The sequence below is a fragment of the Penicillium hispanicum genome (assembly GCF_028827665.1).
Source record: "Penicillium hispanicum strain IBT 35686 chromosome Unknown utg000004l_segment0_segment0, whole genome shotgun sequence".
Taxonomy (NCBI): domain Eukaryota; kingdom Fungi; phylum Ascomycota; class Eurotiomycetes; order Eurotiales; family Aspergillaceae; genus Penicillium; species Penicillium hispanicum.
Window position 1 is genome coordinate 2,209,739 of NW_026623196.1, and position 24,057 is coordinate 2,233,795.

The 24,057-nt window shown below is 53.4% G+C and overlaps 11 protein-coding genes across 11 annotated transcripts; 7 read left to right on the top strand and 4 right to left on the bottom strand.

Moving 5' to 3' along the window:
* Positions 1-1,129: 1,129 nt before the first annotated feature.
* Positions 1,130-2,368, top strand: mep20 (uncharacterized protein; the record flags this gene model as incomplete). The annotated part of the gene is made up of 3 exons (XM_056943774.1): positions 1,130-1,345; positions 1,407-2,223; positions 2,307-2,368. 3 exons carry the CDS (start codon positions 1,130-1,132, stop codon positions 2,366-2,368), a joined length of 1,095 nt encoding a protein of 364 aa, XP_056800657.1.
* A 224-nt stretch (positions 2,369-2,592) lies between these two features.
* Positions 2,593-3,444, bottom strand: N7459_004591 (uncharacterized protein; the record flags this gene model as incomplete). The annotated part of the gene is made up of 2 exons (XM_056943775.1): positions 2,593-3,093; positions 3,163-3,444. The coding sequence occupies 2 exons, from the start codon at positions 3,442-3,444 to the stop codon at positions 2,593-2,595; spliced, it is 783 nt and encodes a 260-aa protein (XP_056800658.1).
* A 1,248-nt stretch (positions 3,445-4,692) lies between these two features.
* N7459_004592 (glycoside hydrolase family 28 protein) lies at positions 4,693-5,863 on the top strand (the record flags this gene model as incomplete). Its single annotated transcript, XM_056943776.1, has 2 exons — positions 4,693-4,929; positions 4,985-5,863. The coding sequence occupies 2 exons, from the start codon at positions 4,693-4,695 to the stop codon at positions 5,861-5,863; spliced, it is 1,116 nt and encodes a 371-aa protein (XP_056800659.1).
* An 855-nt stretch (positions 5,864-6,718) lies between these two features.
* N7459_004593 (class I SAM-dependent methyltransferase) lies at positions 6,719-8,292 on the top strand (the record flags this gene model as incomplete). Its single annotated transcript, XM_056943777.1, has 9 exons — positions 6,719-6,742; positions 6,797-6,852; positions 6,909-7,049; positions 7,103-7,162; positions 7,209-7,322; positions 7,400-7,425; positions 7,485-7,671; positions 7,734-8,162; positions 8,226-8,292. 9 exons carry the CDS (start codon positions 6,719-6,721, stop codon positions 8,290-8,292), a joined length of 1,104 nt encoding a protein of 367 aa, XP_056800660.1.
* An 818-nt stretch (positions 8,293-9,110) lies between these two features.
* Positions 9,111-10,811, top strand: N7459_004594 (putative flavin-containing amine oxidasedehydrogenase; the record flags this gene model as incomplete). Its single annotated transcript, XM_056943778.1, has 3 exons — positions 9,111-9,170; positions 9,236-10,591; positions 10,653-10,811. The coding sequence occupies 3 exons, from the start codon at positions 9,111-9,113 to the stop codon at positions 10,809-10,811; spliced, it is 1,575 nt and encodes a 524-aa protein (XP_056800661.1).
* A 44-nt stretch (positions 10,812-10,855) lies between these two features.
* N7459_004595 (uncharacterized protein) lies at positions 10,856-12,546 on the bottom strand (the record flags this gene model as incomplete). The annotated part of the gene is made up of 4 exons (XM_056943779.1): positions 10,856-11,056; positions 11,109-12,170; positions 12,237-12,330; positions 12,386-12,546. 4 exons carry the CDS (start codon positions 12,544-12,546, stop codon positions 10,856-10,858), a joined length of 1,518 nt encoding a protein of 505 aa, XP_056800662.1.
* A 659-nt stretch (positions 12,547-13,205) lies between these two features.
* N7459_004596 (uncharacterized protein) lies at positions 13,206-13,479 on the top strand (the record flags this gene model as incomplete). The annotated part of the gene is made up of 2 exons (XM_056943780.1): positions 13,206-13,387; positions 13,440-13,479. 2 exons carry the CDS (start codon positions 13,206-13,208, stop codon positions 13,477-13,479), a joined length of 222 nt encoding a protein of 73 aa, XP_056800663.1.
* A 75-nt stretch (positions 13,480-13,554) lies between these two features.
* N7459_004597 (uncharacterized protein) lies at positions 13,555-17,240 on the top strand (the record flags this gene model as incomplete). Its single annotated transcript, XM_056943781.1, has 10 exons — positions 13,555-13,650; positions 13,749-14,131; positions 14,198-14,590; positions 14,654-14,781; positions 14,846-15,029; positions 15,175-15,384; positions 15,449-15,474; positions 15,551-16,385; positions 16,438-16,744; positions 16,800-17,240. 10 exons carry the CDS (start codon positions 13,555-13,557, stop codon positions 17,238-17,240), a joined length of 3,003 nt encoding a protein of 1,000 aa, XP_056800664.1.
* Positions 17,241-18,694: 1,454 nt separating this feature from the next.
* cbhB (putative 1,4-beta-D-glucan-cellobiohydrolyase) lies at positions 18,695-20,092 on the top strand (the record flags this gene model as incomplete). The annotated part of the gene is made up of 1 exon (XM_056943782.1): positions 18,695-20,092. The coding sequence occupies one exon, from the start codon at positions 18,695-18,697 to the stop codon at positions 20,090-20,092; it is 1,398 nt and encodes a 465-aa protein (XP_056800665.1).
* Positions 20,093-21,263: 1,171 nt separating this feature from the next.
* On the bottom strand, positions 21,264-21,878 carry N7459_004599 (carboxymuconolactone decarboxylase family protein; the record flags this gene model as incomplete). The annotated part of the gene is made up of 1 exon (XM_056943783.1): positions 21,264-21,878. The coding sequence occupies one exon, from the start codon at positions 21,876-21,878 to the stop codon at positions 21,264-21,266; it is 615 nt and encodes a 204-aa protein (XP_056800666.1).
* An 826-nt stretch (positions 21,879-22,704) lies between these two features.
* N7459_004600 (putative catechol dioxygenase) lies at positions 22,705-23,652 on the bottom strand (the record flags this gene model as incomplete). The annotated part of the gene is made up of 1 exon (XM_056943784.1): positions 22,705-23,652. The coding sequence occupies one exon, from the start codon at positions 23,650-23,652 to the stop codon at positions 22,705-22,707; it is 948 nt and encodes a 315-aa protein (XP_056800667.1).
* Between the last annotated feature and the right edge of the window lie 405 nt (positions 23,653-24,057).

The following is a 24,057-nucleotide window of genomic DNA, read 5'->3' on the forward strand; positions in this document are numbered from 1 at the left end:
GGCTCACTTGAAGGAAAATATGCCGTGTCGCAAAGGAGCGGTTCCGATACTCCCGCGAACACCTGAGTCGAATTTCAAAGGTTCAATGTTTGTGAAGCGTCAAGAGGGCGGATGCAGGAGAGACAAGCCCAGTTTCGCAGCCTCTAGATCACCTTCAGCGGGGATGATCTGCCACGCACCCGATTGCTCCCATTGATCAACCAGTTGGGTTTACCAACCGTTAAACGGCGATCGTTACCATTCCCAAGGCTTTTGCGCAACCCGCCGTGCCTGACTCGACACTGGCGTCGTCGATGAGAATCATGTGCGGAAGAAGAAAGCGCTCTTTTTTCCATCCCGAAAGCTTCCTGGGCTAACATCTTAGGGTTAGGAGAGACTAGTTGCTCTGCAAAAGAAGCCGTGACAAGACTGGGAAGAGTCTTGGAAGAGTCTTAGGTTGTATCTTGGCGCTGGAGATCGTCCAACACGCCTAGCAAGCCTCGCCTGCCAGCAACATGCGTTTATTGTGAACACCTAATTGCATTCTGTTGCTAATATTCTACCTTGAGCACGAGATCCAGGTGTGCAACGCCTCGTGCTATGTCTAGAGGACAGAGAGTAACATCGCCAGGTCTTGGTCCTCCGCGAACCCGCAACACGGATGTCATCACAACCGGACCGGGCCGGATTGCCCTACATTTGATGCTCATGTGTCTCAATCACCGATCTCGAGTGTGTGACGGAGAGTTGAAACGGCCTTCTGTCGGGGCACGCCAACTGGAGGCATCTCATGCAGGTATAGAAAAATGGCATTGATGGGTAGTGATGTGACCAAGAGGAGCTGCCCATCTGGCAGACAGATGAGTGTAATGAAGATAGCTTCCTGCAAGAGTGGGTACCCCGATATCCTCGTGAACGATTCTTTTGCCGTCTACGAGAAACAAAAGGCGCGCCTCCTTGAACGGGATGAAACTTGGCGGGAGAATGTCTCCGCAGGCACAGAGACGGAGTGTCGGGGATCTATAAAACCACCGTGAGCTGCCCCAGTGTCGGGAATTTTCCAACTCCAGAGATCATTCCTAGAGTCTCGGGCAAATTGCAACCCATATAGTAAAAGCAATTGATCTCTGCCCTGGCATAGCTGCGCATCATGCGTTTGAGCGTCTTATCTGCAACATTCCTGGCTGTTGTACAGCACGTGTGCGCGTTGCCTGTTGAAAGCGACCGGTCATCAGCTTTGGATGTCACCTTGAGCCAGTTGAGCGACACTCGCATTAAGGCCGTGGTTCAGAATACTGGCGGCGACGAGGTGACTTTCGTTCATCTAAACTTCTTCCGTGATGGCGCCCCCGTGAAAAAAGTGGCTGTCTACCAGGATGGTATCATTACCTGCTCTCCAGAGAGATTCCACTCGTCGCTGATGTTAGCGCCCAGACAACGAGATTACCTTCGAGGGCGTTAAACGCCGTTTCAGACTCCAGGAGCTCACGACAGAAGCACTCACGACGCTTGTCGCCGGGGAGACCTATGAAGATGAGTTTGATATCGCTGCTACCAGCGATTTGTCGCACGGGGGTCCGGTGACGCTTCGATCCAGTGGACTTGTGCCCTTAGTGACCAACGGCTCCGTCTCCGGGTATCTGCCCTACCATTCGAACGACCTCCAGATTGAGGTGGATGGCGTCAAAGCGTCCCAAGTCGCAAAGGCGATCAAGCCTCTCGGCCGCCGCACCAAGGAGAGATGCATTGACTCTAGCAAGAGATCTGCATTGGAGAAGGCGATAAACAACACGATGAGTCTAGCCAATGCGGCCGCCCACGCGGCCCTTGGCGGCTCCGCCGCCAAATTCAACGAGTACTTCAAAACGACGGACAGTGCCACCCGCCAGGTGGTAGCGGCTCGGCTTCAGGCAGTGGCGAAGGAGGCTGGATCGACCACATCAGGCAGCACCAGTTACTACTGTACCGATCATTATGGGTTCTGCGAGACAAACGTGCTGGCCTATACGTTGCCCGCGCTAAATGTCATTGCAAACTGCGAAATCTACTACACTTACCTGCCAGCGCTAGCAACTGTCTGCCACGACCAGGACCAGGCCACCACCAGCCTGCATGAGTTCACTCACGCACCGGGGGTGTATAGCCCGGGAACCGAGGATCTGGGATATGGGTATTCCGCTGCTACCGCTCTCAATAGTGAGCAAGCGGTGAGGAATGCAGACACATACGCACTGTATGCAAATGGTAGGTTTCGTGAATTCCCGAGTAGCTGTGAAAAGTCAGAGCTGATGGCGAGACAAATACAGCGATCAACTTGGGTTGCTAAGGGACCGTTGGCAAGCACAGCTGTGTGCCAAGTACCAAAGTCGATAAAGAGTTTCGGATGTAGTTAACCGGGGGTAGTGCCGGTGGGTCTGGTCCATTGAAAACAGTTGTAACTTCTTACATTCATAGCTGAGTCTCCATTGGAATGACCAAGTCAAATTTTCGGTGCTTCAATATACTCAGGGGTCATAATGTCGTTGTTCGTATGATGTCGACAACCCAAAGGGTTTAGATTGATATCGAAAATCCAAATATCCATATAGACCTGAGCTAAAACAGAAGTTCAGGTTATTTGCGATCCAAAATATATACCCAATGGTACACCTCCGGAGTGTGGGCAGATGCAGAGACAGGGCCCGGGGGTGCCTTCAAGGCTGTGCGCGAGCGCAAGGTCCAATAGTCCTTGATGGCAGGGACGGTATCAAACCGCAAGGTGGAGTAAGAAAGTGTGATCCAAGTCGTATCCTTCTGCGTCAATGGAACAAGATGGAGAGCCAGTAGCTCCACTGGGGAAAGTGCGATAGCAGGCTGCTCCCTTAAACACTCCTGGAGTATCGGGCAGAGGCGAGAAGTGTTCTCGGTTGAGAGGAATTTCCGATCGCTGGAAGTGGCAATGGCGTCGCTGGTGCTTTTATCTAAGATCACGTCGAATGGGGCGAAGGAAGAGAGGGCAGAGACACTGTTCCATGAGAGTAGGTCTACTTGTACCCAGTGCATCGCCTCGTTCGGGGCCTTCTGGCCTTCAGCATTCTGTCCGAGACGAACAGCTTCGGCGGAAAAGTCGACATTCTGTGCAAAACCCCGAGATCAGTAGATGCACATCACCAAAAACGCACCAGTCAGTGATGTCCAACTTACGACGATTCCATTCCCCGTCCAGTCTCGGTCAACACAGGCGTCTCGCAACTTCAGTCCCAGCTTTGATACGCCAGGGCCGAGGTGCAAGACGCGAGGCGTGTCGTGCTCAAAGCCCGGTCGGTTCTCCAAATCAGAGAGCACGGCGTCGATTAGGGTCTCACCGGAATTGAGCCATTCGCCCACGTCCTGGCCGGTCGCGAAACGGGTGTCCCAGAACTTGGGTTCATCATAGTCAGGAGCCCCGGGGACTTTGGTGTGTGTCCTGCAGGGCCGGTCTGCCATGCTCAGCGAGGCAAAGTTCCGACGGTGTGCGACCGGGGGAGATGGCGGCGCCGTCATGTGATCAACATCACATCCAGACATAACGCCGCCATGTGTTACATGTCAATTCATTTATTCTTACACACTATCTGAACGAGCTGATTATGGTGTTGGTTGCTGGTGGTACTGGTATTGGGAGCAGCGGTGGTGACCGAACTAGCTTGGCGGCCCCTGTCAAGCTAACTATATAAATGCCTTGACATGGGCCGTCTGTCTTGGATGACCTGTGCTGAGGATTCATTAATTTTAATCTATAGATTCCCCTGATTCGTGGTATTTTCAACGGGAACAGCAGCATGGATTGTAAACTACCGCAGACTACCTCGCATGAGCAATTGTTCCGTGAACAGAGAAATCCACTCAACAGTTCCACAGGAACAAGTGGTTCCCTTCGCTGAGACATTGATTTTTTCCACAACAACCCCCTTCTAACAACGCCCTTGTGTCTGCACGGTGAGCACCCTAAATCCTCGTGGGAAAGCCAATCCAGCCCTGACTTGTGACGTCTCTTCATATCGGTGTAGCAGCACTTTGGCGGTCTCTTGTACTGACATCACCCAGGGGGAGACAGGTTCTAGACTGCCATTTTATCTGGCACGACTCCGGGCATATTCCGGCCAGAAGCCCCGAGATGGACATCGAAGCGCCTCGGAACTGACACCCCAGGGCGGTTAGTGGTTCTCAACCCCAGCGACTGGTGGAGAATTCGACCTATAGGGCCTGACTATCACTGCTTATTTCAGGAACGGCTCCGTCTCAGGACCACGACAACCAGCGCCATCCGCCGTTAGAGATTAATGGAGACCCACACGAGCACCCGCAGTTCTTCCGCCGCTACCATTCTAGAGCCATTTCTGCAACACCGAGAGATTCGTTCCAGAGATCCCCGTTTAAGCCCCTGGTCTCAGCTTGGAAATTAACCGGGGGGTTCGTTTGTGTCGACACGGTCCGACGGACGCAAGTGGTGGGAGACGGGCTGGTGATGGGACCATGGAGATTGTCTTCGGCAAAAGGCTTCGCTGGGCCTGTCGACTATAAAAAGGGCTCGATGCCTGCCTCAGAGAGCATTTTATTTTGACTACACCACACTCTTTTTCTCATCCGCATCCCGTCCTGTTGAACAGAAACGGCGTCGTTCCTTTTTCGACCTTTTCCTATCCATCCCATTCGCTTGAACCAGATTCTGTTGAACAGAACTATCCGGTCACTATGCCATCGTATCTCCCACATCTGCTGCTGGCCAGCATGGCTGCTGGCCTGGCTTCTGCCGCCCCGGCTGCCTCGCGCGCCTCCGACTTGACCAAGCGGGCTTCGTCCACTTGCACCTTCACCTCCGCGGCCAGCGCCTCGGCCAGCAAGTCCGACTGCTCGACCATCGTACTGAGCAACATTGAGGTCCCCGCCGGTGAGACTTTGGACCTCAAGGATCTGAATGATGACACCAAGGTGAGTCTATCCTACGGACACGTCCTGGGGAAGCCAGACTAATGTACCATCCTAGGTCATCTTCGAGGGAACCACCACCTTCGGTTACAAGGAATGGAAAGGTCCCCTGATCTCGATGTCCGGCAAGGGCATCACCGTCACCGCCAAGGATGATGCCGTGATCAACGGTGACGGTTCCCGCTGGTGGGACAGCAAGGGCACCAACGGTGGCAAGACCAAGCCCAAGTTCTTCTATGCTCACAGCCTGGATGACTCGACCATCTCGGGCCTGCATATCAAGAACACCCCCGTCCAGGCCATTTCCGTGCAGTCGGACAACATCATCTTCGACAACGTCACGATCGACAACTCGGACGGCGATTCCGCGGGTGGCCACAACACCGACGGCTTCGACATCAGCGAGTCGACCGGCGTGACCATCACCAACGCCGTTGTCAAGAACCAGGATGACTGTGTTGCCATCAACTCGGGCGAGAACATCTACTTCTCTGGCGGCACCTGCTCCGGCGGCCACGGCTTGTCGATCGGCTCCGTTGGCGGCCGCGACGACAACACCGTGAAGAACGTCACTTTCACCGGCTCCACTGTCTCGGACTCGGCGAATGGCGCTCGTATCAAGACCATCTACGACGCGAGCGGCTCTGTTTCTGAGGTGACCTTCTCTGACCTTACCCTCTCCGGCATCAGCGACTACGGCATCGTCATTGAGCAGGATTACGAGAACGGCAGCCCGACTGGTAAACCTTCGAACGGCATTGACATCACCGACGTGACCGTGGACGGCATCACCGGCTCGGTGGAGAGCGATGCAGTCTCTGTCTACATCCTGTGCGGTGATGGCAGCTGCAGCGACTGGACCTGGAAGAACGTCGACCTCACCGGCGGCAAGACCAGCTCCAAGTGCAAGAATGTGCCCTCGGGTGCCTCGTGCTAAGTGGACCATTGAACACACAAATGGGGCCGCTCGCTGTGTGAAGAGTTCGTGCATGCAGATGCATGCGTATGTCGGTGGTCCGGGGGGGTACCTTTGGCAGTGTCTAAGGACTCCTGATCTGGGGGAGACGATAGTTGAGCATATAGTAGTAGTAGTGCAATAATTACACCGTTGGCAGTGGATATTACTGGATCCGGCAGGAATGCCTGCGCTTTTGCACCTTTCCATCTAGTCACCGGCGCTCGCTGTCGCTAGCCTGTAAATTGCGGCCTTGGACGTACTTCTGTCCAGCCCCAATCCTGCTCGGAACTCGGCCGTCGCTGCTCGAAAGCAAAGAATCTCCAAGCGAGTGGTGAGTGTCTATGTACATAAGTTACAATAAGAGCACGAACCCTTGCAGTGTTATGATTTTGAATCGACCTCGCTATGGATTCTTCCCTATATAAACCTAGAGAGCATATAGTGTTGGTATTCTGCTCCGTCACACAGATAGTGGAAATCTTCTCCGCCGGTAATCAACTCTTCCTCCTCTTCCTTCAGCGCCGCCACCACCACGACTCGCTGAAATCTTCTCCCCGTCCCCTGCGACCCGCCCACCAAATGCCACGAACCTATTTTGGCACCCGAGGGATTGTCAGTCCGTTTCCCGGCATGTCCGTCCACTGCGAATCGCCAATCACAGCCTCAACGCCGTTGGGAACGATGCGAAGGTGCGGGGCGCCCCGACACCAATCGGTCGCGTGGTCCGAGTTGATTTAAGTGGATGATTATATGTCGCTGTGAATCCGCCCATCTCGGCGGGCTCTTTTGTTTCCCTGCCTCTCACCTCCCTCCCCCATTCGACTCCTGTGCACCATGGCAGAGGAAACAATCGCGGTGGTACGTGTCCTGTCCTGCGAGCGATCGGTCTCGAGTCGCTAACGAGCTCACCAGGACCCGGACGTGTATTCGGCAGAAGTTCCAGGTACCTATCCGGATGATTGGCAGTCGTAAGATGTTCGGTTCGTCCATGTGCGATGCCCTGATGTCTGACTTCGTTTGGTAGGGAGACGACCTCGATCGGCTCCTCGATCTATCGAGGGTTGATGGAGAATGGCCGCCGGTATGTCTCATCCCACACCGGTCGCAATCTCGAGCTAACCATCGCTCGTCGCAGCTATCAAACCTTGAGTAACAAGGAATCTCTGTACGTGGATCGGAAGAGGGGAATCACAAATTCTACGCTCCTGGATCTGGCAGCTCACAAGCGGACGATAGAGTCCCTTCGGACGACCAGATGTTTGAAACCTATGAAGCTGGGTATGCGCTCTTACGCCCACATGTTGCGCACGGCTGACGATTTCAGCCACTTGGTGACCCTCGTCTTGGAGGCAGAAAGAGAAAACCCACTCTTCCGATCACCCATTAAGAACCCTAAACAGATTCTCGATATCGGAACCGGCAAGGGTACCTGGGCCATGTACGTTCAACGTAGTTCTATCCAAATTCTGCCTTTTATTCTCCTGTAGCCTCTGGCTGATGCTAATTTATTCCCAGCGATGTGGCCGACATGTTTCCAGAAGGTGAGGAACGGAGTCGCTATACAGTGAAGCTGCCCAGAGAAAGCTGACACCACTTTCAGCCACCGTTCGCGGTGTTGACCTCTTCCCACCACCTGTGTCGTGGATGCCGCCCAACTGCGTACTGGAGGTCGACAACATTCTCCAAGACTGGACGTGGCGTGAGCAGTTCGATCTCATCCACATGCGCCTGATGATCGGGTCCTTCGACCCAAGTGAATGGGATCAAGTCTACAAACAGTGTTACGAGTGAGAGCAACAAGCATTTTTATCCTGTTCCAGCCCACGACTTTGTCTAACAACACCGCCAGCAAACTTCGCCCTGGTGGCTGGATTGAGCAGGTAGAGGCCAGTCCTTTCATCCAATGCGATGACAACAGCCTCCCGCCCGACAACGTCCTCAACACCTGGGGCCCGAACGTGCGAAGCTGCGGTGAGCGCGCTGGTCGCTCTCTAGACACCGTCGACACCATGTCCGAAGCCATCCGCAAGGCCGGGTTTGTGGATATGAATGAGAAGACGTACAAGTGGCCGATTGGCCCGTGGCCCCGTGACCAGAAGTACAAAGAGGCCGGCACCGTCAACTTCCAGCACTGGATTTCCGGTATGGAGGGCTGGTCCATGTGGCTGCTCACCAAGTTTGGCAGCCCCGAGCCCTGGACGAAGGAGGAAGTGCTCGTCTACGTTGCCAGGCTGCGTGCCCAGCTGAAGGATCCCCGCTTCCATATTTACGAACGAGCGTAAGTTCTTTTCGCTCTTGTGACAGTATACTTGGTGAATTGTTTCTCACACAATCACTGTAGACGACGTGTGTGGGCGCGCAAGCCGTTCCCTGACGAGGTCCCGACAAAGATCAAGACCGAGGAGTAAAAGCTCCGCACCCTCCAGCCCTTGCCCGAGTGGCCGTATCGAAGTGGGAATTGGCATGGATGATAGGGGAATGTCCCAGATTCCCACTCGCGTCCACCACGAGACGCCCTTTTTACGCTCGATGCTATGTGTACATATCACACCGGTCATGATTCTGGTGGATGCACTTTTTAGCATGTTGCTCTTTGACAGTTTCAGGTACGGATGACGATGTGCATTTATATACCTCGGTATCACCGAGGAACCACGTTCGTTCCAGGAGCTTCTGTGTTTTCACAAGAGTCGTAATATAGATCTCGTGCTTGTGATTGGACTCGGTTCCAAAAGTGCCAGGTCTTGCCTGCAGTGGACTGCACGTAGAGCTGCAAGACATACATGCGATACAAGGTATTACACCATATCGGAGGGTGACTTCCGCTTTCTTTAGACTTATCACTAATTTAGATAACTACGTAGATAGGTAGCTAGGTAGCTAGGTAGGTAACCTTGGAACCTTAACTCAATTACATATGTCTACAAAAATAATGACGCCACTGTGAAGCTAATGAGCAAAGATACTTTTCAAAGATTAGCAGAGAGAACATGGCCGTTGCTGGGGTTTTGAGCTTCATCCAAACACTATCCTCACGCCAGGCTTAACGTGATGGTTCCTGCGTGTGATTGGCCCACGCGAAGCATGTTCGGCGCTGACATCACAACCACATCGCGATCGAGATTCCGAACACGACATTCGAATTCTAACCCTGACATGATCCGGCCCGGCACAGATATACATAGCCTGATTACTCCATGTCATTGGAAATCAATGAAAATCCGCAATGCCAGAGACCCGACCGAGGAAAAAGGTGGTCATTGTCGGGGCCGGTGCCGCGGGCATGGTAGGAGTCCATACATGATCGATGGCACACCGTATGTGATCAGAAACGCTAACTGCCTCCCTTAGTCCTGCGCCGCTACTCTGGCAAATCACCCAGATCGCTTCGCGGTCACCATGGTCGACATTGATTCGCACACGGGCGGCCAGGCGACCTCGATCCCGCTGGACGAGTCCCGGCACGGCGCAAGCTGGCTGAATGACGGCGTGCAAGGTGGCTCTGCCATCTTCCGACACACATTCCGCTTCTTTCGTCAATACGGCTACGAGCCACAGCCAGTCAAGCTCCAGGTGTCGTTTGGCAAAGGCCGCGACAGCTTCTGGACCAACGTGTTCCCCAGTCCGCTGGTCGATCAGCATTCGCGGGAGATCAAGAAGCTCGGCCGTGTGCTCAAGTGCATCAAGTACATGATGCCGCTTCTCGGTATTCTGCCGGTGAAGTGGATTCTGCGCCTGTTTCGCTTCAGTCACGAATTCAGTCACCGGATGGTTCTACCGCTGCTGGCGCTGTTTCTGGGGACAGGGAATCAGACCCCTAATGTGTCGAGTGTGCTCTTGGAGCGCCTGTTTAATGATCCACAGATGAAGCTGTGGGAGTATGACCCTGATACCCTGTTGCCGAATCTCCCGACCATGTACACGTTTCCCAATCTTGGGACTTTCTATCAGGACTGGGCGGCAGATCTGCGCTCCAAGGGAGTCGATATCCGACTCGGTACCGAGGTCACGATCTTAGAGCGAGGCAAGAAAGGCGTGGTGCTTCAAACGCAGCCTCAAGGTGACGGCATCAACCAATCATCCCCAGAATCCTCAACGGAAACATTCGACGAATTGGTCCTCTGCTGTCCGGCAGATGAATCCAAAAAGCTCCTTGGTAAACACGCCACCTGGCGCGAAAGGTACGTCCTGGGTGGCGTAAAATTCTTCAACGATGTCACCATCACCCACTCCGACTCCGAGTATTTCCAACGCATCTTCGAAGCCCAGTACGACCCCACGTTATGTGCACAGCCAACGTCCCAGGAACGGAAAGACCAGATTGCTTTTGCTGAGCAGAAACCGGTGTGCAAGAAAGATGGCTGGCTCGGGTTCCGCCCGATGTACTTCACGCACTCCTTTGCATCTGACCCGGACAAGATCGAAATGGGATTCGATTGTACAAACTATCAGCACCAGTTCCGAGAAAGTGTGGGCGAGGGCCAACCACCTCGTCCCCTGGACCAGCACGTGTTTCAGACTATATTCTTGAATGACCAACAACAGGATCTCTGGACATGGGATGATATTGACCCGTCTAAGACCATTGGGCGAAAATGGTGGCACCAGTTCGGTCATCGATGGCAGCACTATCTGCGGGTTGTGCCTGGGATGATGTTTATCAACGGGAAGAATCGGACGTTGTATGCGGGCAGTTGGACTATGGTGGTGAGTGGCCCGCACGTATGTACTTGTCAGGGCGTAATGTGAACTGATTTTATTCCTGCAGAATATGCATGAGATTGCCTGCATCTCTGGGATCGCGGCAGCATGTCAGCTGGGGGCAACGTATGAGCCTTTTGACGATTTCGCAGAAGACTTCTTCGGCAAATACATGCTGGTCTGCCATGGGACGCGCTACAGGAGACGAAAGGAAAAGGAGACTTGATAAAACCTTGGCTCTGATTTGACCAGCCGCATCCGTAATTTGCTTTAAAGAACATATCTGAAACTCTCCATCTCACGATCGGTCTTGTTTGAGAACTCCTCTTGTAACTCTTCCGTCTCGGTCAACTCCTTCGGCGATCCATAAAGGCCATCTCGCCGGCAATTTTCCCAGGCATAGAACACGTACAGACAAATCAGGAAGAATATTCCCAAAACCAAGCCCGACATGGCCGCTTTGATGCCGGTCTATGTGGCAGTTAGCATTAATTGATGACAGATAAATGAAGGAAGAACTAACCGCATATCCGGGCTTCTCCGAGGGGAGGAAAAACTGAGGTCCGACAATGTTTCCCACACAGTACGCTACAAACATCAGAGCACTGACAGTACTCTTCTTCGTAAAGCCGGCGACGTTGGAACTGATGAGACTCAACGACAGGGGGATGTTCGCAGCAAAGACCGCTCCCAAACAGAGACCAGTCATTCTCCCCGCGCGATTCTCGTCACCGAGCTTCCAGATGAGTATCATACCAATCATGGAGACGGAGGTATTCAGGATCATCATCAGAATTCGGGTCGATGGGACAATGGTGGCGAACCCCGATGTCATAATCAGGAAGACGAGTTGCGCCGCTCCGAGTGGCATTTGGATGAGAAGAGCTTTGAGATTCGAGAACCCGAAGCCGGCGATGATGATGGACGAGAAGCTCGTGATGCCACCATTGCAGAAGTTGACACACAGCGTGTAAAGAACGAGGAACCATGTCTGAGGGTCTTTGATTGCCATCAAGACATGGCCCCATTTGAATTTGCCCACGTCCATGACGCCGGTCTTGTTCTCCAAGGTTCGCTGCAGGGCAATGGCCTTTTCGCTTTTATTGAAGAAGATCACCTTCGCCGGTGAGTCCGGCAGGAAGACCATGAGGACGAGTCCGTAAGCAGCTGTCACAGCACCCAAGATCAGGAAAAGAAGCTGCCAGTTGCTGACATTGTTGTTTTGGATCAATCCGATACCATAGGCAACCAGTCCACCGATTACGGTGGCAATCGAGTTTCCGATGAACCAGGCTGCTTGCCGCGCGGGCTGCTCTTCTCTCTTGTAGAACATTCCAGTGATTAGAGCAAATCCAGGAGCAATAGATGCCTCTCCGACTCCCAGAAAGAATCGCGCTACTATCAAACCAGCGAAGTTCTTGCAGGCCGCATGGCACATCAATATTCCTCCCCATAAAAAGACCGCCACGCTCAAGTATTTACCTAGTGGAAGCCGTACGATAAGGTAGGAGCTCGGCCAGCTCCAAGCTAGATATCCGAAGTAGAAGACGGCAGACGTCCAGTTATATTCCGTGCCTTTCAGATCCTGCTCAGGAGAAACGAGGTCAGCCAAAGATATTCAGAGCGTGGTAAAGGAGAGCGAGGGGAATACCAAATCTTCTGTGAGGTTGAACAATGTTGCCTGGCTAAGTGCCAATTTATCCATATACTGCAACATATAACAAAATCCCATCAAGGGTATGAGACTAAATCAGCCTGGTCAGATAGATACGGAAGAATAAAGAAAAGGCTGAGACATACAACATATCTAGCTTCCAAAGAACCTTTCTTTGCATTTCAGGCGTGGCATGAGTCTCTAAAACTTGACCAAAGTCCACATCGCGAGCAGCAGGGGCAGATTGAACCTTCAAAATATCGAAATCGACCGGATCACCTCCCGGGAGAGGATGTTGTTTTTCCATACTGGATGATTTGTATAATTGATATGGCTGTCGGCAATGAATATGTGCACAATTGGAGATGGCCAGAGAGTAAAAATCAATATAGTATGTCATCGACAAGAAAGCAGGAGGGCGCGCTCTGGATTTAAAGCTCGATGGGTCTTTTCACGTATCCTCGACAGGATGGATCGCGGAGGCAATGCTATGTCCATCGCAGGGCAGGTGGTGGAAGACTATCAGGGTCATGAGCCGCGGTCAGCATCATGCTTTCCAGCTGTTATCCTATGCGAGACACGATCGCTTTCCATCGTCTATCCTTCCAGTCAGAGCAGACTTGGGGCGACAACGCGCGCCACTAGGTGATCGGATCGCTGGCTGGCGGTCCCTAGAATCGGCAATCAGGGCGACACCAGGTGATAACCTATGCCGAAGCAACATCCTATACGCCGCAGAGCTCGACTAGAGTATCTTGGCCTCTGATATCGATAACAGAGCTTCTCAACAGGGATCCGAGATTAGGGCTCAGCATCGGCAGAGCAGCCAATGCGGGCGCCGCGTCGGCAATCACTCCGCGACCTCCTCTTGTCGGCAACCCACTTTCCCTATCAGCATGCAGTGGTAGATCATCCAGGGATCAGACACTGACATATCGTCATTAGCAATACAATCCCATCCTAATCATGGGTTCAGCATGTTGCTACCCCACAGTCTCAATCGCGGAGAAGACCCACCGCATTGCCGAGCGGCGCAGAGTGATCCACGGCTCGTCAATTCGCGATGTCACCGGTCATCTTTCCGCTATCAGTGAACTTCCTTCTCGTGACGATGTCGGCAAATACCACGCGAGGGGAAGCTGGGCGGAGTATGTCGTATCAGGGAGATACATTTTGGATGCCTCGGATGTGACGCAACAGGCACCCGATCACCCAGATTGGAATGATAAAGATTGGGTAGCCCGCCGATATCATAAGAGACAGTGATGTGTGAGGTTTGTGCTTGTCCTTTTTTCCTCTTTACGTTGCAACCACCATGACTGTCTCAACTGTTGGAATAGACGACGTCCGGGCTTCCGTAGATGCCGCGCTGGCGGAACTGCAAGAGTCGCTCCGGAAAGTAAATCATGAAGTAAGTTGAACCCATCCAAACGACACCTTGGAAATAAAACAAATGGTGTTGCTATCCATTTCTTTTGGGCCGAGTGACTAATCCCTCGTCTCTTCTAGATCTGGTCCAATCCCGAGCTTGCCTATGCGGAGCATCGCGCCCACGACACAATCTGTGACTTCCTTGAAAATCAAGGCTTCATTGTCACACGACACGCGTATGGCTTGGATACCTCGTTTGAGGCAGTGAGTGGCTCGGGCGGGCGCTTGATCAATTTCAACGCCGAGTATGACGCGCTGCCGGGGATTGGACACGCTTGCGGCCACAACCTCATCGCAACCAGCAGTATTGCCGCATTCCTGGCTCTCTCCTGTGTGCTGAAAAAGTATAATCATCCAGGGCGGACTCAGCTGCTGGGGACGCCGGCTGAGGAGAATGGAGGTGGGAAGGCCCTGCTCATCGATGCGGGAGCATACAAAAATGTGGATATTTCCCTCATGGCGTGCGTTCTTTTCCAACTCCCGCTGCTTTATATCGTCAGACATATTTTTTTTAATGACCAATCCAGTCATGGTGGGCCCAAGAAGCTCTTCCCCGACCAGGAGGCAGCTGACGGCATTGCGGGGACGTTGATGAATGCACGCAAAAACATCCACTGCGAGTTCACAGGCAAGAGTGCCCATGCGGGAGGCAATCCATGGAATGGGATCAATGCGCTTGATGCCCTGGTGACGTCTTATAATAATGTAGCTGTGCTGCGACAGCAGCTCTTGCCCGAGCAGCGCATTCACTGTGCCTTCATGGATACCCCCAAGGTCGCTAACGTGATTCCACAACATACAAAGGCGTTCTGGCAGGTTCGGAGTCCTAGTCTGAAAGGGTTGAATGCTCTTGTGGCCAAGGTGCGTAATTGTATTGAGGCCGGTGCGTTGGCAACCGGATGCCAGGTGGATATTAAAGAGTACGCCAGCTCCCTCAGCCGAGCCCAGCATGTTCACTGACGCATTCTTTGTTTGCTTCGCAGAGAAGAGCTATACACCGACGTACGGTTGAATGACACCCTCTGTGAGCGATACCAAGTCCACATGGGCGAGTATGCGCGAAAGGTGCTCAAGCGCCATGACAAAGTCCTGACAGCGTCGTCGGATATTGGTACGCACTTTTGTTTTTCTTCAGGAATGATCTTTCCCGAGCAATAACTGACATGCAATTGCAGGAAATGTCAGTTATGTGACTCCGACTCTCCACACCATGTTTGGGATCCCAACTCCAGACAACACGTTCCCTCATCATCCTAGATTTGCCGCGGCGGCAGGAACGGATGAGGCGCACGCGGAGGCTGTCATTGTGGGCAAGTCATTGGCGTTGATCGGATGGGATATGGTGACCAATGATGGGTTGTATGAGACGGCTCGGCGCCAATGGGAAGAGGAAATTGCACGAGATGATTAGAGAATGTGATTGAATGACCCGAACGAAATAGTGGACGAGGTGAAGTCCCGGCTGTAGACAATAACACTCATGTCGCCATGATGGTGGCCTCAGGCCCCCACCACCACCTTATCTGAGCTCGGCATTTGTTATCGCATATTCGCATTCTACTCCGCTTTCTCTCCGATCCAACTTACTCTTCCCCGCGTCGCTCTCGTCATTCGGCCCCCCGCGGATGTCTGCAGGTTTGACCCGTCTACCAGTTGCGAGTGGTGGGGGATTGAACCTTCATGTCCGGACGGAACGCGCCGCGCTCGAAGAATGGTCCGCATTTTTTTTCTCCATCCCCCAGGTTCCCGCTCGTTCGGAGACTAACCGGCTCCCGCAGGCTGCAGTACCTGCCGTCGACGCAAGGTAAAATGTGGCGAGGAACGCCCCGTCTGCAACCGCTGTCTCAACTTACACCTAAACTGCGAATGGGGTGTGCCAGTCAAGCGCGGTCGTGGTGGTCAGATCCGTCATCTCCAGCCTGCCCCAACTGCTCCGGATCAAGCTCTCTGGCCCGCACCGGAAAATGGCGATGTGGTCGATATACTACCAGATACGCTGGTCAGCAGCCAGTCGCCAATGTCCGGGCCTGGCGATCCGTTGATATTAGAAGTGCCACCCCTATCGACTGCCTTCTTCCCGCCAGCACCCGTCGCGCTGGCCCGAATCCTGACTCCCCTCTATCCCCCGTTGAGCAGCGGTGACATCGCATGTGCCAATTCATTGACGCTCACGCACCATGACCAGCAATACTTTCAATATTTCCCGTCCTCATCGATCGTATATTATTATATGAAAGGATGGAATTGGAGTAGTTTCTGCTATCTCTATCAAGGCCCAGCTTCCACGAACAAGGTAATAATGCGTATGATTCTTGCGCTATCTGCCACCGATATGTATCGCCACGGGCTGATGGTGCGGTCGCCCGGTAGACCGACCGCTGAAGACCATGGGAGATATCATTATAGCTTGGCGGTTAAGGAATTCCGCCAGCTGCTGGAGACTCCCCGACGTCACGTCTCGGTGCCCGAGCTGGAGATCATTTTTGCCACCATGTTCCTCATGGTCTCTTACGAATGGCAATTTGGCCACTCTGTGCGCCATCTCCAGCTCCATCTGCATGGTGTCCGGTCACTTCTAGAGTCCCACCCACAGCTGTTCCGCCTCAAGGACGTCAATGACGTATTTCTAGCTCCGGAGGCTGGAAGCCCATGCCCGGGGGAAACGGACATCCCAAAAGTTTCTTTTATTCCTGAACAATTTCTTCTTTGGATGTTGTAAGTTTTGTGTTTTGTCGATATTCGCCGATGTGCCCTAATGCAGTCCCAGATACATCGACGCTAGCTCCCGGCCCATGGGCCTTACGGAGTCATTGAATGATTATGTTATGCAATCAAATAATCCAGCACTTCATCCAGATCATTTACATCAGTGTGCTCGTCTCTGGGGCCGATGCTTGTGGGCCGAACAGTATCCCGACCAAGAAGTCTTGGATGACATCGAAAATTATCGAGCGCTAGAGCTATTGCACGCTGGATTCTGTATGCGCTACCGGACCTGGCGAGTGCTCGTGGAAGCAGGGGCTGGCACCGACTCCACCGACTCACTTTTCCGTGATATTCTCTCCACTCGCGATGTGTGTTCTCTCTCGGCGATCTCAGTTGGAATCTAACATGAACTGACTATTTCAGAAATTCTCCGATCTCTTTATCACCGCAAGGTTCGCCGGTGCTGTTTCAGCCAGGCGCACATTACACACCATCTATATGGCTGTCTGTACATATTATGCTCAGATACTTCTGCATCGTCGGCTTCTTTGCGCGGCCAGCTTGCCTGCACCCATCCACCGGCAGGCGACGGCTGGTATTGTGGAAATTGCTCACAAACAGTTCGCCGCGGATGCTCGGCTACTCCGACGGCTCCATTGGCCCCTGTTGATGGCTATTATCGAGACAGATGATGCCAACCATCGGACGTGGCTCCGACAACGCTTGTTCGAACTGCGCGATCTCCACTCGGAATACGTGTGGGCCAATGACCTAGTCGACCAAATCCTGGCCCAACAAGACGTGAGCCAGGCCTGTTACGTTAATCTGGCGGATCTGTTACTCCAGCGATTCCATGTGCCATGATGATGGGTTTGTGACTTGGTTCTGTATACCTAGCTGTAATGTCTATATACTCATTGATGTGCGACGTTGATGTCACTCGACTAGGACCTAATTATTCTCGAAGAAAAGCACGCCGTATACCACCTCACCTTTGGATCTTGTAGCACGCCCGATGATGAATGAATTGCTCATTTACCACCTGTACTTATCGTGGCCCATCTCGGTCTTGCCGAGCAGGTGAAGCCAGTAGTGGCTGCGGTCAACAGGGCTGCTTTTCATCAAAGCCTGCAGTGGCTCCCCTGAGGTTTGCCAATACATTACCAATATTAATTCCTATATATAGATTAATGTGTATATATATCTTTATAAATATTTTAGAAGGATCAAGAATCTCAATAGGCTGCTGATAGGTTATATAGAATAATAGCTAATAAGAAAGTCGAATGCCACAAATAAATGGTCCTGGCTTTTTGAAGCGGGATTGACCTCCATTGTGAGCCAATCATAGGGACTACTATCTACCTCTAACCAATCAAAATGGTTAAATTCCCACAGGTACCCGAGTAACAAAGCTTTAGGATTAGGATTTAGGATACATCCCTGATATCGAATCAATGGAGTGGAAAATGAATTATCATGTCTCTGCCAGCATGGGTGAAAAGCCGATGTGTGTTGGTGAACGATGCATGTCACCCGATGCTTCCAAATGTCAGACTATGCGGTGAGTTGATATTTCGCTCTTTTTGTTCAGCTCTGCACTGCGCGAAATGCATGCATAAAGTAAATTCAACCACGAGCCTTCCTGGGATAAATCCCCCTTTGTCATCTCTCCCGCTGACTTCCCCAGCTCTGATCTCAGGACCCTCCTCAACCTCGTCTCACCCACCACGCTAATGCGAGTACCTCTGCACGTCAACGTCGCTACCAGGGCCAAGATACCCACTGCAGCCTGCAGCAACCGCGCGATGACTACCTTGACACGGATGAACCCAACTCGCTTGGTCCGAGCTGCCTGTATGGCTTCTCAGCATGCACGAGCTTTCAGCTAGGATCATTCCATTGAGCCACCCTTATGGCACTCCTGTTTAAAAGCAGAAAGGTCGTTCAGAAATTCGCTCAAATACAGCAATCCTCATCTTGGCACGGAGCCTAAACTGGTCTCCGGTTACTTCGCAAGCTATGCGAGTCCTAGCCCCACTGCAGAAGCGACCTCATTACGCCTCAACGCTCCCCATGGGGTATGGGATTATCTCCGTGTCCGCGGGGTGCTCCTTGCACTTCTCTTCTGCAATACCATGCTGGATATGCCACTCCGGCTGTACGGACCGCAAAGCCATGGGGATCCGAACATGGGTCTTGAAGCAGCACCTCTGCGGGACTAATATAAAGATGTCACCACCCGCAGTGCCCATTAGGTCTTCATCAACAGTCACAGGTCCCAACTCTCAAGTTCAGAGCTGATCCACATATCAACAATGGCCTCTACGCTCTCCTATCGCGTCTACACAAACGTCATCTTTTTCGCTGCCTTACTGGGTACCACACAGGCACAGCAGGTTGGCACCCAAAAAGCCGAGGTTCATCCATCTTTGACTTGGTCCAAGTGTTCCAGCAGTGGTAGTTGCACTTCCCAGACTGGCGAGGTTGTCGTTGACGCGAACTGGCGCTGGGTCCACAATGTCGGTGGCTCGACCAATTGCTACACTGGCAACGAATGGGACTCTACTTATTGTCCCGACGATGTGACCTGCGCTGCCAATTGCGCCCTGGACGGTGCGGACTACTCTGGCACCTATGGGGTGACTACCAGCGGTGATGAGCTGCGCCTGAACTTTGTCACTCAGTCGTCGAACAAGAATGTCGGATCCCGTTTGTATCTGATGGAAGATGATAGCACCTACCAGATCTTCAATCTGCTGGGCCAGGAGTTCACTTTCGATGTCGACGTTTCCAACCTGCCATGCGGGCTTAACGGTGCTCTCTACTTTGTGGCCATGGATTCTGATGGTGGTACCTCCAGATACCCCAAAAACAAGGCCGGGGCCAAGTATGGAACTGGCTACTGTGACTCTCAATGCCCGCGAGACCTGAAGTTCATCAATGGACAAGCCAACTCTGATGGCTGGGTGCCATCCACCAACAATGTCAACACTGGCACAGGAAACCACGGCTCTTGCTGCGCAGAGTTGGATATCTGGGAGGCCAACTCCATCTCCACCGCCGTCACTCCTCATCCTTGCGACACCCCAACCCAGATCATGTGCGACGGCAACGACTGTGGTGGCACTTATAGCACTACTCGCTATGCCGGTACTTGTGACCCTGATGGCTGTGATTTCAACCCTTACCGCATGGGAAACACCACCTTCTACGGTCCAGACATGATCATTGATACTTCGTCCCCATTGACCGTGGTGACCCAGTTTATCACTGACGACGGTACGTCTTCTGGCACCTTAACCGAGATTAAGCGTTTCTACGTCCAGAACGGCGTTGTGGTCCCCAACTCGGAGTCCAACATCAGCGGTGTGAGCGGCAACTCTATTACCACGGACTTCTGCACTGCCCAGAAGACCGCCTTCGGTGACAATGACACTTTCAGCGCACACGGTGGCCTGAGCGGCATGAGCTCCGCGCTTGCCGATGGCATGGTCCTAGTCATGAGCCTCTGGGACGACTACTCTGCCAACATGCTTTGGCTTGACAGTACCTACCCGGCCACTGATTCTTCGTCCACGCCCGGTGCGGCCCGGGGTACCTGCTCGACCTCGTCCGGTGTGCCAGCTACTGTGGAGGCTGATAGCCCTAACTCCTATGTCATCTACTCGAGCATCAAGCTGGGTCCCTTGGGCTCGACCACTTCCAGCACTTAGATCCGGTCTAGTCTAGTTGCACGTTCAGTTCTGCTGCCTCGAGCACCACGGGGGCTGCCCGTTTTGCACAGTGTGGTGGACAAGCTGGAGCGGCGCGACTACCTGTGCCAGTCCGTACCCTGCACCTACGCGAATGAGTACTACTCTCAGTGCCTGTAGACCAGCGGGGGAGTGATCGAAACGGGGGTAGGAGGTGGTGGATAGTACGGCCAGAAGGATTAGCGGCCTGTATCTCGCTTCTTCCAAGTTAAATCGTCGAGAATTGAGAAGGGCTTCGTTTCGGTACTCTTCTAACTGTCTCGTATCAGGATTCTTCACAGAAATTGCTCCGTAGTTCCCATACTGCTCCATAATCTGCCACTCATCCTGCACTACCAGTATGAATTACACCCCATTATAGGTGGAATTCTTCTTCTATTCACTTTTTTTTAACCCATTTAGATATCCCACCAATAATATCGCAATTCATTAGTCCCGTACAATCTTTTTGATCCCCCCATGACCCCTCATGGATCAAATTCTCCCCCCGCATCGTCATCCCTGTCGTCGGAGTCAGCGCTAGCGCAAGACTATGCAACCTGAGTATCTCCGACACGGCATCGGGGGAGTTCCTGTGATATGTACACCGCGGTGGCGTGGTTCTGTAGCATCCCACGGTGTTGGTACGAATCATGCAGAAAGCGCCATGCGGAGGACACTCCGACTAGACAAGCCACTTCGCTTTCCAGGGTCAACCCTGAATGATTATTTCTCCGCTCTCTATTTAGATACACGCCTGAGTGCCTACTTGTGGCCTTTTTGTGGCTGGATGCCAGACATTGGGTAAATTACTTTCGCAGGAAAACGAGCGCTCCTTCGGGGTTTATTTTATGTCTATGGAAGATGGTATCAATGTAAACATGTATATGTCTAGATAGGACACCGAGCTACCGCTCCATCATATGTCGGGTTCTTCCCATGTGTCTCTATAACACGTCGGGCCGAACTACATGAGCTCAAGGCCCTCGGAGTCCATTCCAGGAAAAGACGGTGTAAAAGGATAAGTCATTGCACGGTGGACAGCACTAACGCGCTCCACTATATACATAAGGGAGTTCCTAGAGCTGCAGGCTGTCCCATCCGTGCCCTAAAAGAGGCACTCCGCCCCAAAAATGGCGTCGCGTTGACACTGCTATTGCAGGGCAGCGACCAACTCGTCCACGCTCTTCATCTCACGGGCATTGTTCTCGCCCACGTCCAACGCAACCAGGAACCGGCTGACGCAGTTGTACCCGGCAATGCCGGTGGTCAGCTCGACGATATCGCGGTCACTGAAGCCCACGCTCTGCAGCTCCGCAAAGACCTCGTCGGCCACCGTGACAGTCCGCGTCATCTGGTCGGTGTAGCGCAGCACGGCGCGCTGCTGCGCGGTGAGCGCGCTGGTCGCCAGCCGGGACTGGTCGCCCGCCGTCGTGCAGGGCAGTGTCCGGCACGCCTGGAGCTCGTCGGGCGTGACGCCGCCCTTCAGCGCGAGGGGCGCGTGGGCGTTCCATTCGTACACGGCGCGGTTCAGCACGGCGACGCGGCACACGGCCAGCTCGAGCAGGCCCGCGTCGACGACGGTGCGGCTGCGGATCGCGCCCAGGAAGCTGTTCCAGCCGTCGGCGACGGGTGGGCTGTGCAGCAGCGACAGGTCGAGCGGGATCAGGGGGCGTGGGTTCCGGCGCGCCGCGATGCGGGCGTAGATGTCCGCCGTGTCAGCGGGCGCATCGGCGGGCGGGGTGTTGGGGGCGTAGGGAAGCCGCATGGTGCGTGCAAGACTGGGGGAGGCTTGAAGAGATCGGGCGAGGGTGATTCTGCGTGAAAGGGCATACATGGCCCTGACTTCGTGCTCCCGCACTGCTCCTCAGTAACCCCGGTATATCTCATGCGGGGATCGCCACCGAGCGGGTTCGACGGTTGCCGAGCGGTTGAGGATCGTGGGTCCGGGCTAAAGTCTTTTCCGGCGCGTGTCTGGGGAAAGCTCTTCTCCGCCGATAACGCGAATGCTCCCAAGGGCATTGCTCTTCTAGTTATTGCCGTCCTGGCTTTTAGTGTGGGAGTGTGAAACACAGAATGAGTGCGATTACTAAATGAGATTTGACGCCAATCGGCATGACTGTTGCTCGAGTCGCGTCACATCCTATGAAGCAGAACTGGTCTCATCAACAGCCGTACTACTATGTACCAATGCCCATCTCCGTGCACAACGCACATCTGCACCAGGCGAGAGTAAAAGAATCAAAAAGAACACTTCAAGTCCCAGATCCTCTGGCGAAATCTCCAGACGAACACAAAAGCATGTCTTCCGACCCCAGATAAGCATAAATGCTAGTATTCCGATTGGATTCGATCTGGCCGAAGTGGATGCGCTGGTCCCTGCAGCTACAGCCCTATTTCCACTACGGCGTGGCTGCGATCTACACGATCTACATGGAAAGATGACCAGAAACAACGTCTCTATACTTGGAAACCTCATTTTTGTCAAGAATGGATGAATGGGATTGTCATAAAAAGGGGAATGCATCAATCGCTAAATGGTTAAATGTACATCAAATCCATAAACACCGTAAAGAGCCCGTTTCGAGTGTTGTTTATAGGGCAGCCTTCTCCTTATTGCCCTTGTTGAAGCGCTCGAATGACGAGACGGGCGGGGCGGAGTTGGGGTTGGGGTGGTGCTTCTTCAGTGCCATGGTGACGTTGTACTCCAGGTCCAGAGTGGCCTTGGGGTCGTTAGTCTTGGGTTTGAAGTCCACAACGAGGTCATCCTTGACGGCAAAGACAGAGTCGATGTCGAGGTGAGGGTCGTCACTGGGGTAGATCTGGTTGATGACGGTGGCGTAGTTGGGGTGAGTGATCATGAGGTGGATGTGAGCGGGACGCATGGGCGAGCGGTCCATGAGGTTGAGGAGGACACCGGCCGGACCGTCCGTGGGCAGAGAGTAGGGGGTCGGGTGGTAGCAGTACCAGTTGAACTCGCCCTTCTCGTTGGACTTGAACTTGCCCCGGAGGTTGTTCTCGCTCTGGTTGGGGTCTTGGAAGTCGTATTGGCCGTTGGCGGAGGCTTGCCAGATGTCGAGGACGGCGCCGACAATGGGCGCGCCGGTCTCCATGTCCTTTAGGACGCCGTGCATGTAGGTGACCTTGCCCTCGGGGTTGGGGTCTTGGATGATGCTGTCGCCCAGGGCGCGAAAGGGAGCATTGGGTGACCAGAAAGGACCAAGAATGACGTTGGAGGTGGGGGAGATGCCCTGCTCGGTGATGATCTTGTTGGCGATCTCATCAACGAGGGACTCGAGACCGATCACGTCGCAGATACGGTGGCATTCGTTCCGCACGGGGGTGGAGATCTTGCCGATGGAGTTGATGAACTCAACACCCAGCATCCACTCGGCGGAGGTCAGTTCCACCTCGCGGGCGAAGTCGTGGATGTGCTTGATCAGGGAGCCCAGCACCACGCGAGCACGCTCGGGGGTCTTGGGTCCCATGGCGTTGACCACATAGGGTGTGAAATTGGGGTCGAACTGGCGGTGGGATGACATTGTGCAGGTAGAGATTGGTCGTGTGGTTGAGATGGAAGTATAAAACCAAAAGGGATGCAGTGATGAGAAGAGAGGGACACGGAGCGGATTCCAGCAGTTATTAAATATTCGGCACTGCTACCCCGGATGACCATTTCGGCCCCAGAGGACGCAAGGTTGCTTCATGGCAGTCAACCCCGGACCGCATCATCGGCAATGGGTGGTGAGCAGCGCGCTGACGGGGACGCAGGGCGAATGAGGCACTCGGCAGCGACGCCGCCGCAACTCCCGTTCGCCGGGATTGCGTTTTGCTGGTTGCCGGCATCCGGCCAACGTCCACTCTGAACGGTCGAAACTGGAGGGACTCGTTCATGGCGCACGAGTGTCTCCATTGGCCCTCGCCTTCCCCAGTGTCCGCACTGGGCA